Below are 12,996 nucleotides of genomic sequence, written 5' to 3'. Positions count from 1 at the left end.
AAACTCTCTTCTTAAGTTTCTTAACCTTTCATGTTGAGAGGCAATACGGGGAGAAAAGATGAGGTACGAGGGTAAACTAGCCAATAATATAAAGGAGGATAGCAAAAGTTTTTTTAGGTACGTGAAGAGGAAAAAAATAGTCAAGGCAAATGTGGGTCCCTTGAAGACAGAAGCAGGGGAATTTATTATGGGGAACAAAGAAATGGCAGACGAGTTAAACCGCTACTTTGGATCTGTCTTCACTGAGGAAGATACACACAATCTCCCAAATGTTCTAGGGGCCGGAGAACCTAGGGTGATGGAGGAACTGAAGGAAATCCACATTAGGCAGGAAATGGTTTTGGGTAGACTGATGAGACTGAAGGCTGATAAATCCCCAGGGCCTGATGGTCTGCATCCCAGAGTACTTAAGGAGGTGGCTCTAGAAATAGTGGAAGCATTGGAGATCATTTTTCAATGTTCTATAGATTCAGGATCAGTTCCTGTGGATTGGAGGATAGCAAATGTTATCCCACTTTTTAAGAAAGGAGGGAGAGAGAAAACGGGTAATTATAGACCAGTTAGTCTGACATCAGTGGTGGGGAAGATGCTGGAGTCAATTATAAAAGACGAAATTGCTGAGCATTTGGATAGCAGTAACGGGATCATTCCGAGTCAGCATGGATTTACGAAGGGGAAATCATGCTTGACAAATCTACTGGAATTTTTTGAGGATGTAACTAGGAAAATTGACAAGGGAGAGTCAGTGGATGTGGTGTACCTCGACTTTCAGAAAGCCTTCGACAAGGTCCCACATAGGAGATTAGTGGGCAAAATTAGGGCACATGGTATTGGGGGTAGGGTACTGACATGGATAGAAAATTGGTTGACAGACAGAAAGCAAAGAGTGGGGATAAATGGGTCCCTTTCGGAATGGCAGGCAGTGACCAGTGGGGTACCGCAAGGTTCGGTGCTGGGACCCCAGCTATTTACGATATACATTAATGACTTAGACGAAGGGATTAAAAGTACCATTAGCAAATTTGCAGATGATACTAAGTTGGGGGGTAGTGTGAATTGTGAGGAAGATGCAATAAGGCTGCAGGGTGACTTGGACAGGTTGTGTGAGTGGGCGGATACATGGCAGATGCAGTTTAATGTAGATAAGTGTGAGGTTATTCACTTTGGAAGCAAGAATAGAAAGGCAGATTATTATCTGAATGGTGTCAAGTTAGGAGGAGGGGGAGTTCAACGAGATCTGGGTGTCCTAGTGCATCAGTCAATGAAAGGAAGCATGCAGGTACAGCAGGCAGTGAAGAAAGCCAATGGAATGTTGGCCTTCGTAACTAGAGGAGTTGAGTATAGGAGCAAAGAGGTCCTTCTACAGTTGTACCGGGCCCTGGTGAGACCGCACCTGGAGTACTGTGTGCTGTTTTGGTCTCCAAATTTGAGGAAGGATATTCTTGCTATGGAGGGCGTGCAGCGTAGGTTCACTAGGTTAATTCCCGGAATGGCGGGACTGTCGTATGTTGAAAGGCTGGAGCGATTGGGCTTGTATACACTGGAATTTAGAAGGATGAGGGGGGATCTTATTGAAACATATAAGATAATTAGGGGATTGGACACATTAGAGGCAGATAACATGTTCCCAATGTTGGGGGAGTCCAGAACAAGGGGCCACAGTTTAAGAATAAGGGGTAGGCCATTTAGAACGGAGATGAGGAAGAACTTTTTCAGTCAGAGGGTGGTGAAGGTGTGGAATTCTCTGCCTCAGAAGGCAGTGGAGGCCAGTTCGTTGGATGCTTTCAAGAGAGAGCTGGATAGAGCTCTTAAGGATAGCGGAGTTAGGGGGTATGGGGAGAAGGCAGGAACGGGGTACTGATTGAGAGTGATCAGCCATGATCGCATTGAATGGCGGTGCTGGCTCGAAGGGCTGAATGGCCTACTCCTGCACCTATTGTCTATTGTCTATTGTCTATTGAGAGAATTTGTCTCCCCTAATTTTCTTATTCTGCAGTGTGACTTCAGTGTGAAGGGTTCAAAACTTTCCCTAGAGACGAATAGTTCAAAGCGAAAGAAGGTCGTTGTGGTCACGTACCAGCTGACAAATGGTCAATGCTGTGTTGATTTGTCATGCCAAGAGATTAAACTGGGAAATGAATAAAAGAAAAGAAAAGTTCATTTATCCCTCATTCACCTAACACCATATAATTTCATGTGGCTCTCATGAAAGACTGATACTAATATATATATATCTTTTGTGGCTTTTTTGGGGATATATACCACATTTTCACAAAACTATCAATAAATGTGATCAAAGAAAGAATGTTTATTTATTAATTCTAATTCACTTCCTCAGGATTCCTTGAAATATCATACTGTTAATGAAAAACTTTCGATGTCCAGTAGTTGTATTTGAACCATGCCGGTTGTGCACTTGTGACATTTCCATGTGTTAATTGGTGGAAACTTCATCTCTGTGTTAGATTGTGAGTGTAAGACCCTCCCTTGCATCTCTGGAGGAGCACTACAACATTTCAAAGAAAAGAACACAAAATGCTGGAGTAAGGAGGGGGGGGGGGGTAATTGGGTAGAAGGGTGTGTGTGTGTGTGGGGGGGTGTTTAGTAGAGATAACCTAAAGTTGGTGAATTCAATGCTCATATTGTTGGGTTATATGTTACCCAAGTGGAATATGAGATGGGGATATTGCACGAGTAGCTTATGAACCAATAGTATGAATATTGAATTCAACTTTAGGTAACCTCTACAAAACAACCCTCCCCCCTCCCCTTTCTCCCCCATAAACCCCCCTCCCCCAACTTTTTTCCCGCTACCCTCCCCTCCCTTCCCTTTGCAGACATTACTCCAGTATGCTGTCTTTGGTAAACCAGCATCTATAGTTCCTTGTTTCAACATTCAAGGTATAGACATTATGTGGCATGTTTGTTTCTTTGATTGGGTGTAAAATACACAGCTGTCCTCTTTGAAGAGGAATCCCGGAGTTCTCAGTACTCTTGTCCTCAAATCCCTCCCCCCCCCCCCCCCCCCCTCCCCAAAAGCACTTGACAAAAATGGATTATTAATTGATCTCATGTCTGTTTGCAGGTTCTTGCCGTGCAGCAATTAGCTCCCATGCTTCCTAAGTACAAGAGTGACTGTGCTTCAAAAGTAATTCATTGCCTGTGCTTTGGGATGCAACAGAGAAGTGAAAACAGCTGTAAGTTCATTCCTTGACCAGATAGATCATCATGCCAAGTACCATTTTACAACACTTTTATACTTTGTGACAATTTCATGTCCTCTAATTTCTTGTGATATTTCAAATGACAATGATCTACCAGAAACCTGAACTAAAGAGAGAAAAGATAGACACAAAAGGCTGGAGTAACTCAGCGGAAAGGCAGCATCTCTGGAGAGAAGGAATGGGTGGTGTTTCGGGTCGAGATCCTTCTTCAGTCTTGACCCGAAACGTCACCCATTCCTTCTCTCCAGAGATGCTGCCTGTCCCACTGAGTTACTCCAGCTTTTTGTGTCTATCTTCGGTTTAAACCAGCATCTGCAGTTCCTTCCTACACTGTAAATATATCTGATTATCCACTGAGGCTATATGGGTTGAGCTGAGAAATAAAAAGGGGATGATCACCTTGCTGGGATTATACTATAGTCCCTCAAATAGTCAACGACAATTAAAGGAACAAATATGTCAGGAAACTGCACACAGCTGCAGGACTGATAGGGTTCACAAGTTCAAAATTTACAGGAGAATTAAGCGATTCGGCCCATCAAGTCTACTCCGCCATTCAATCATGGCTGATCTCTGTCTCCAAATCCCATTTTCCTGCCTTCCCCCCATAACCCTTGACACCCGTTCTAATCAAGAATTTGTCTATCTCAACCTTAAAAATATCCACCGACCTGTGGGTTAGTGGGTAGTGGTTTGTCTTAATAGGGGGTTTTAACGTTCCCAATGTAACTGCCATAATGCCAAGGCCTTAAATGGGGTGGAACGTGTTTCCTCAGGTAATATGTAGAGGGCCTTACAAGGAGAAGGCAAAGCTTGACTACTTTTAGGGAATTGGGCTGGACAAGTGACTGAAGTGGCAGTGGGCAAGCCATTTGAAACCTGCAACCACATTTCATATAGCTTTCAAATGGTTTTGGGTGAGGACATGACTGGTCCACAAGTTAAAGTTCTAAGTTGGGGCAAGGCCAACTGATGGTATTTGCAGGAACTTGCAATAGTTGATTCGAGTAGAATGTTAGCGGGCAAAGGGATGTCCAAAAAGGGCTTTTAAAAATGTGATAGTGACAATTCAAGGTATACATGTTCCGGTTTGAGTGAAGGACGAGGCAAAAAGGAATATGAAAGCATGGATGATGAGAGGAATTGAGGCTCTGGTCAGGAAAAAGGGGACACGGGTCAGGTATAGGCAGATGGGATCAAGTGTACTGCTGGAGAAGTATGAGGAATTGAGGAATATACTTAAGAAAGAAATCAGGAGGACAAAACAAAAGGGCAGAAGTTTAAGGGACTTAGGAGCATATTTAAGAAGGAAATCAGGTGGGCAAAAAGCGGGCAGTAGATAGCTCTGGCAGATAAGATTAAGGAGAATCCAAAGACAATTTAAAGGTAAATAAAGAGAATAGGGCCTCTCAGAAGCCAAAACAGTCATGTATGCATGGAGCTGCAGAACTTGATTATTGAGTGTAGAAAGAAAGAACTGCAGATGCTGTCTTAACTCTCTAACTGCCCCTCATCTCATGGATTTTATTTATTTTCTCTCTCTAACTCCTGCCAATAATCCATTGTCTGGGTGACCATTGCAACATATCCCCATTACAACATTGACCTTAGATTCATAGAGTCACAGACTCATGCAGTGCAGAAACATGCCCTTTGGCCCAATTCATCCATGCCAACAAAGATATCCCATCAAGCTAGTCCTATTTGCTCATGATTGCCCCATATTCCTCTTAAACCTTTTCTATCCATCCGATCCAAATGTTTTTTAAATGTTTTTTATTATACCTGCCCTGACTACCCTGACAGCTCAGTTGCCACTCAGGTTCCTATTAAATCTTTCTCCACTCACCTTAATCCATTGTCTTCCACCCTGGGAAACCCTATCTATTCTCCTCATGATATTATATATCTCTATAAGATCACCGCTCAGCCTCTTGCGCTCCAAGGAATAAAGTCATAGATTGACCAACCTCTCTCTATACCTCAGGTTTGAGTCCTGGCAACATCCTTGTAATTTTTTTCTGCACTTTTTCCAGCTTAATCGCATCTTTCCCATAGTAGGGTGACTAAATCTGAACAAGTGCAGCCTCATGTACAACTGGAACTTAATGTCCCAACTTCCACAATGAACTCCCTGACTGATGAAGACCAAAATGGAAAAGCCTTCTTTGCCATGCTATCTACCTATGGCCTCACTTTCAGAGAACTGTGTGCATGTAGTCCTAGATCCCTCTGTTCTTCCATGGCAAATGGAGTTTAATTCAGTTGTGTGAGATGTTGCATTTTGCATTGTTAAACCAGGACAGAACTTCCACAGTGAACAAAAGGGCCTTGGAAAGTGTTGTAGAGCAGAGTGATCTAGGAGGACAAGTACATACTTCCCCGAAAGTGGCTTCACAGGTAGAAAGGGTGGTTAAGCTGGCTTTTAGTATGCTGGCTTTCATCACTCAATGAATTGAGTAGCGAAGTTGCCACATTATGTTATAGTTGTACAAAATGGTGACGCCACACTTCTAGCATTGTGTTCAGTTTTGGTCACCCAAGGATGGTGGGTTAATGAAACGAGCTGCCAGAGGAAGTAGTGGAGGCAAGTGATAAAATAACAACATTTAAAAGTCCTTTGCACAGGTACATGAATAGAAACTGTGTAGAGGGATATGGGTCAGGCCAAGGCAAATGGGATAAACTTGGATGGGGAATTTGGTCAGCCTAGATGAGTTGGGCTGAAGGGCCTGTTTCCATGCTGTATGACTCTATGACTAATGCAGATGACAAGGAAGAAAGATTTACATTTTTAAGGAAAATGTTTATTCTAATGCTTTTCATTTTAAAATATTTTTCAAATGTTAGTCTTTTCATTTTATTTTGCTGGTTTGTTCCTGGGCAAGGCCTCGGGACATGAATTAACCTGTTGTCAAAGATTATCAGCACTGTTGTGAGCAGACCTTGCACTTGGTCTAAAAGTGGCCCCACCCATTCATATCACGCACAGAACTCAACTCCAGCAGAAAGCTTGGTATTTCCAATGTGTCCTCATCAGCTTAAGTCAGTTGGACTTCTTCTCATGGAAGGATTAAGATTGAAAACTTTACAATCATGAGGTATTCTTTATTTGGTTAAATCGTTGAATGGAATTGAAATTAATAGGTAAGAATGGTAAACTATTCAGGGATCGGGATCTATGGCTTTTTGATTTGAAACCAATTTTGTAACATTGAAATCTTTCAGTTGCTGCTCAGGCCCCAGGTTTGCTTATCAGTTCATGGAACAAAACTGACTCCACAATAGTTAGGGCTAAGGCAAATAAGCTTACTTTTAAATAAAATATTTTTGTGCAAAAGCACTTTTGATTGTCAAGTTTTCCAGAATATGAAACAATTAATACCTTGCCCTTTTTTGCAAGCTGTACTAAATATCGTGCTTACAAATAACAAAATAAATCATCAAATGCTTTGGTACTCATTTAAATATTAATCATTTGCTTCTACCACCATTAACTGTTAGCTAATAACATCCTAATGATTGCCTGAATCTACTAAACTGTATGTTATTAGTATCATAGCTCAAATCACTTTGTGATCTTAACATTTCTACTCAGACCCATGGCCTGCTTATTAGTCATGAAACAAAACCTTACTGTACAAAGTCACATTGTACATGACAGATATGGTGAAATTACAGACCAGCTATAAATAAATAAATAATGAAAATATTATTTAAATTCTTTGTCAAATTCATTTGCTTTACACAGAGTCACAAAAATACCAAGGATAAACAATTAAGTATTCAACACAAAACCTAACCACATGTTCAGAATTATTGGCTCTCAGCCAGCATCTCTAATAAAGCTTGAAGCAATATATCATCTCTATGCTTATAAGATTTGGTGCCATAAAGCTGGTCACTGTATTCGCTGTATTCATTGTCTTCAAAGTCTTTCAACTGGGACTGTTTGTTTAGTTTTCCAATGACTTGATGCAAGCTCTGAATAGGTACTACTGCATCCTTCTGGTATTCACTGTTATGGAAAAAATGCTGAGCATTATTATTTTGAGCTTGTTGGGCAAATGTCTTTTGACCAGATGGTAAAGGTATTTTTTCTTCAGTCATTTTTTCTTCCATGTTCACATTCTCTTTACTGGTGTTTTCTTTCGAATATTGATTTTCAGTTCCGCCATTCTTGGAAATGTCATCCTGTAAACCAAAACGGACAAATCAAATCAATTCACCCTACTTATCATGTACTTTGTATACGAATGAAAGAAAAGAGTTGTTTGGTCATCAGTAAAAAAAAAAACTGCAACATATATTAACAATCTTTATTTAAAATCTTTATCTAGCGTCAACGTTGGTTTGCATAGGAGTGATACTCTGTTCACATACTAACATGGAAATGAGCTCAGAATTCAGGAGTAAGATTCTTACCAACTGATCTAAATAAATACAACCTACTTTCAGATGATTTATAAATTATAAGATGAAAATCATGAGGTGTGTATTCATGAATTCTTGTTATGATATTCGGGACAGTTAATTAAACATACAAACATGCCCTTTACCATGATGTCAGATTCAACCAATAATGCCAAATTAAATAATCATCTCATCCACATGCACATGATCTATAGCCCTCCATTCCCTGCTTCTATAGCTGTCTATATAGCTGTCTAAATGTCTCTTAAAAGTTACTATCAGACATGTGCCACTACAGATGGTTGGTTTTCACACAGAGGGTGGTGGGCATAAAGAAGAGAAGTAGATGAGTCAGGCACACAAACACAATTTAAAACATCATTTTGACAGGTACATGGATAGGAAAGTTAAGAGGGATATGGGCCAAACACAGACAAATGGGACTTAACTAAGATGGGCATCTTGGTCGGTACAGACTTATTGGGCCGATGAGCCCGTTTCCATTATGTATGACTGTAAGATTCCACCTCCCGTTGTAGTGTAAACCAGCCATCCAGCGTCCTCTGTGTAAAATAATTTGACTAAAAAATCTCCCCCTCTAAACTTTCCCCCCTCACCCCCCTCAACCCTCTGTCCGCTACTATTTAACATTTCCTTGAAGAAAAAATAATTACCACAAAAGAACAAATCACATGTAAAATTATCTCAATGTATATTCGTATACAGATTTAGCTATTGGAGTACATTTAAAAACTACTACGTGGTAAGGCAATGTGCAAGCTCTTTGGATGGACAATTATCAACAATTCTTCAGGAAAGTCTCAGGATCAAATGATTAGTTGCAGGATACATTAATGCCATAATAATTTTGTGTGGGATTCTCTGATCCTGACTCTGTAATTTTATTTATTCTCTGGCCCCACAGAGATAATTTTCAAATGTATGTGATTAGGAATATTTTATCCAGCTCTGTCCTAACTCATCCTACCATGCAGCAATACTGAATACATGCACTTTTCAGCCAGCATGGCTAACTCCTCAGAAGGGTAACGGAGCAGTTCTGTCGACAGTTAGCCCATGATTGGGCCAAGTGGCCTAATTCTCCTCCTATCACTTATGATCTCATAGTGGATATATTTAAGGCAAAAATAGATAGATTCTTTGATTAGTATGGGTGTCCGAGGTTCTCATGGGGAGAAGGCAGGAGAATGGGGTCAGGAAGGAGGGAGAGATAGATCAACCATGATTGAATGGCGGAGTAGACTTGATGGGTCAAATGGCCTAATTCTTCTCCTATCACTGATAATCTTATGATGATTGAGGTCTTCCTGAGTTTTCTGACTCAGGGAGGAGTGCCTGATGAGCATCACTGGGTTTGAAATGAATCTGATGCAGGAAATGAATGGGAGAAATGGGCTGCCAGCAGAAAGAGAAATAAGTCTAAAGTGATGTTGAATATTTGTATATTATATAAACTTTCACAAATATTCTGTAACAGTGGCAGCCATGACAACAGGTGAAGATGGGGCCTCATATGTCCACGCTGCTTGTACTGAGACAGTTCTTATCCCACATTGTTCCTGAGGCAGAGAAAAGTATCTACCAGAATATCCTTTTTCATTGCAACATTGATTATAAAAAGACATCAACACTGAGATCCAAATATAATTATAATATTTACTTACAATTATTGGACCTCAATGTTTATGTTTTTTTCAATGGGACTAAACAATGCTATGAATACTTGGGATAGTAAGTGAAAACCCTGTGATTAATTATGATAGTTTGAATGCTCAATGACTTTTTCAAAACATTGAATTGTTTACTCTTGAGAAAGCCACTGGTGTTTATGGCAGTGCTTTGAAACAGTCAATCAAATAAGAACAATCCAGCTCTCTCACCAGAACAATTCAACAATTAAATGCACAACACTGACATGACTTTGAAGCATCACATTTCAGTGCCAGAACTTCTCTTACCGAAGTTCATCTCTAAAATATATTTAACCAAATGTTAAATATAGTTGAGGCAGGGACTACATTTAAGAAACAGTTAGACAAGTCCATGGATAGGACAGGTTTGGAGGGATATTGGATCAAACGCGGGCAGGTGGAACTAGTGTAGCTGGGACATGTTGGCCGGTGTGGGCAAGTTGGGCCGAAGGGCCTGTTTCCACACTGTATCACTCTATGACTCTATGACAAACAAACAACTTTATTAAAAGGTATTTTTCTTATTTACCACTATTCGCTCTTCTGTTTTCTCCACACCTCTCCTATCATTCTGCACAGCGTTGTACGGAGTGTACACCCTGAGTTTCTCCATATGTTTAGGTTTTGTGGAGGTACCATGTAGAATCAGCTTCCAATTGATGATTTTGCCTTGGTTTTCCACTCTTCCAGACTTTGAGGATAAATTTAGAGACAATATTTAGAAATAAATATTACATCTGAACATTTGAATCCAAGAGTCATAAGCTGCTTATAAATCCGCAATAGAATATGACGAGAGGCACGTTAGTCAGAACATAATGGAATACCTAATGGTGAGTCCCGGATAGAGTAGGAAATCAGATGGGGCTATTTCTGTGGCTTAGTTTAGTTTTGAAATACAGCATGGAAACAGACCCTTCGGCCCACCGACTCCACGCCGATCAGCAATCCCCGCACATTCACACTATCCTACACACACTAGGGGCAATTTACATGTACCAAGCCAATTAACCTACAAACCTGTGCATCTTTGGAGTGTGGGAGGAAACCAAAGATCTCGGAGAAAACCCATGTGGTCACAGGGAGAACTTACAAACTCTGTACAGGCAGCACCCATTGTCGGGATCGAACCCGGGTCTCTAGCGCTGCGAGCACTGTAAGGCAGCAACTGCGCTGCTGTGCCGCCTCCTGCACCACCATGCAGTGCAGTGCTCGGGCATGTAATTCTGGAACATGGTGAAACAAGCTATATAACTAATTGGTAGACCTCCACAGATCAGTCACAAGCCCTCTGCATGAACTGGCTGATTAAACAAGCGATAGATATTTGGCGTGTTATTATCTTAAAAGCTGGTCTTATAAGTAATTTTCCTAGCTCTTATTCTTTATTGTAAATGTGGATGACTATCCACAGGTTTACCTATCTTTGAAGGAGAAACTGTGAAAAGATTAGTTGAGAGGAGGAGGAATATGATTCAAATAATATTGCAAATGTTGACGATAGAAAAATGTATGTTAGAAACATTAATGGTCACCAATGGAGGACTAATAGCATTATTCTTCAAATAAAAATGATTTAACAGTTGGGAGTCTTACCCATGAAGACTACATATTGGACATTCAGAATTAATTGCAGAAGTTAAAAATTGTAGCGAATGCCCCTCCAAGTTTCTGAAATAAACTTGCACAGGCCAAAGAAGAATCATGAAGTTGACTCCTTTGACATCTTTATTTAGTGTGACGTTTTTGTGTCAAAGATGTTTTGCCATTTGATACTGTAGTCTCAGAAAAATGCTATAATCCCTCTAACACTGGGCGGTTCATAGTCTCCATGAATTTGGTGGGCTGGACGTCCTGTTTCTGTACCCTGACTTGCTGTGATTTTACGATTCTGTAAGACCAATTCGGGAGGGTATTGGAAAGTAAGATGCAACAGTTCATACATTTCCAATGCAATTGCCATTCAAAACATCAACTCACTAAAAGTCTAACTGTCATTTATTAATCAATCTATAAAATAATAGGCCATGCATGTGCTTCTTATTTCCTCTTTCTTGTTATCCTTTAAGCTGACTAAACTATGAACAGAAACATTGAGTCATTCAACACTCCAAGTAACTAATCATGGAAGTGAATGACTGTACATACCATAGATAGGCACAACATTTTGGAGTAACATAGTGGGACAGGCAGCATCTTTGGAGAAAATGGATAAGTGATGTTTCAGGTCGGGACCTTTCTTCAATCCCGACCTGAATGATTTTCTCCAGAGATGTTGCCTGACCCGTTGAGTTACTCCAGCAATTTGTGTCTATCTTTGGTATAAACTGGCATCTGCAGGACATTTTTATTACTGTACATACCACGTCAGTAATGCTCAGCACCCATGTGCCCACTGGTTCCTCTCCCCAGGTGTGCACTGACATAAAGGCCCAGCTTTGAAAGCCATTAGGTGAGGAGTCCCTCTCACGTTCTGCCAAGAGTACAGTGTTAGTTCCTGCAGGCAACAAAAAGAACAATGCAGCATTACAGATGGTCTATTCTTAGATTAGCACAAAGGAATGTTGGGGAAAAGCACAAAGAAAATTAATGCCACACATTCATCAGATACATTGCCTCACTGAACAGAATGAGAAAGAGAATCGGATAATGTTGGAAGAAGTCCCAAAATTATTCAAGCTACGATCCTGACAATCCAAGGCAATCAAAAGCAGAATGCTGGAAATTGTAAGTAGTAACTGAAAAAGCTTAAAGTATTCAGCAAGGGTGGCCCGATGTCACAGCTAGTAGAGTAGTTACCTCACAGATCCTGCAACCCCTGTTCAATGCTGACCTCCTGTGCTGTCGGTGTGGAGTTTGCATGTTCATCCTGTGATTGTCTGGATTTCCTCCAAGAGGAAATCTAGTTTTATCTCAGATCCCAAATACATGCAGACTGATAGATTAATTGGCCACTGTAAATTATCTCCAGTGTGCAGATAGGCGGTACACAAAAAACAAACTGCTGGAGCAACTTGGAAAATAATATTTTGGGTCAAGATTCTGCAGCAAGATCTTGAGCATTTTTGATGAGACATCCGGCTTCTGCTTTTTTATCCCAGATGCTGCCCAATTGGAGGGTGGCACAGTGGCAGAGTGGTAGAGTTGTTGCCTTACAGCACCAGAGACCCAGGTACGATCCTGACTATGGGTGTGCGGGTATGGAGTTTGTACGTTTTCCCTGTGACTGTGTAAGTTTTCTCCAGGTGCTCCAATTCCCACCCACACTCCAAAGACGTACAGGTTTGTAGGCTATTTGGCTTTGGTAAAAATTGTAAATTGTCCCCCCAGTTAGTGTGCGGGGATCGCTGGTCAGTGCGGATTCAGTGGGTCAGAGGGCCTGTTTCTGTGCTGTTTTTCCAAACTAAACTTGCCGAGTTCCTCCAGCACCGTTTCTTTAGCCAGACCTCAGCTTCTGCAGTCTCTTGCGTCTTAAGATAGATAGTAAAATCTCAAATATTGATGGGGCCAGAGAGTTGTAAATTTGTGGAATTTTCCCTGATTCACCCAGGGAGTTGTGAATTTGTGGAATTTTCTGCCGCAGAAGGCAGTGGAGGTTAATTCACCGGATGTTTTCAAGAGAGAGTTAGATTTCGTTCTTAGGGCTA

At 40.9% G+C, this 12,996-nt stretch overlaps 1 protein-coding gene and 1 long non-coding RNA gene across 2 annotated transcripts in view; one reads left to right on the top strand and one right to left on the bottom strand.

The window, feature by feature from the left end:
• The window catches only part of LOC144592109 (uncharacterized), a 235,876-nt gene that overhangs the window by 160,969 nt on the left and 61,911 nt on the right, over window positions 1-12,996 (top strand). The window contains exon 3 of the long non-coding RNA XR_013547070.1: window positions 3,086-3,197. This is a non-coding gene — a long non-coding RNA (uncharacterized LOC144592109). The remainder of the gene's footprint in view (window positions 1-3,085; window positions 3,198-12,996) is intronic.
• Window positions 6,027-12,996, bottom strand: part of pcsk1 (proprotein convertase subtilisin/kexin type 1) — a 52,353-nt gene continuing 45,383 nt past the window's right edge. Inside the window, exons 12-14 of the mRNA XM_078396470.1 lie at window positions 11,713-11,846; window positions 9,879-10,040; window positions 6,027-7,418 (exon numbers count right to left, since the gene is read on the bottom strand). Of these exons, the coding sequence (XP_078252596.1) occupies window positions 7,041-7,418; window positions 9,879-10,040; window positions 11,713-11,846 (674 nt within the window). The 3' untranslated portion in view covers window positions 6,027-7,040. The remainder of the gene's footprint in view (window positions 7,419-9,878; window positions 10,041-11,712; window positions 11,847-12,996) is intronic.

Source organism: Rhinoraja longicauda, chromosome 3, assembly GCF_053455715.1.
Source record: "Rhinoraja longicauda isolate Sanriku21f chromosome 3, sRhiLon1.1, whole genome shotgun sequence".
Lineage (NCBI taxonomy): Eukaryota > Metazoa > Chordata > Chondrichthyes > Rajiformes > Arhynchobatidae > Rhinoraja > Rhinoraja longicauda.
This window is presented reverse-complemented; position numbering and strand designations above follow the sequence as displayed.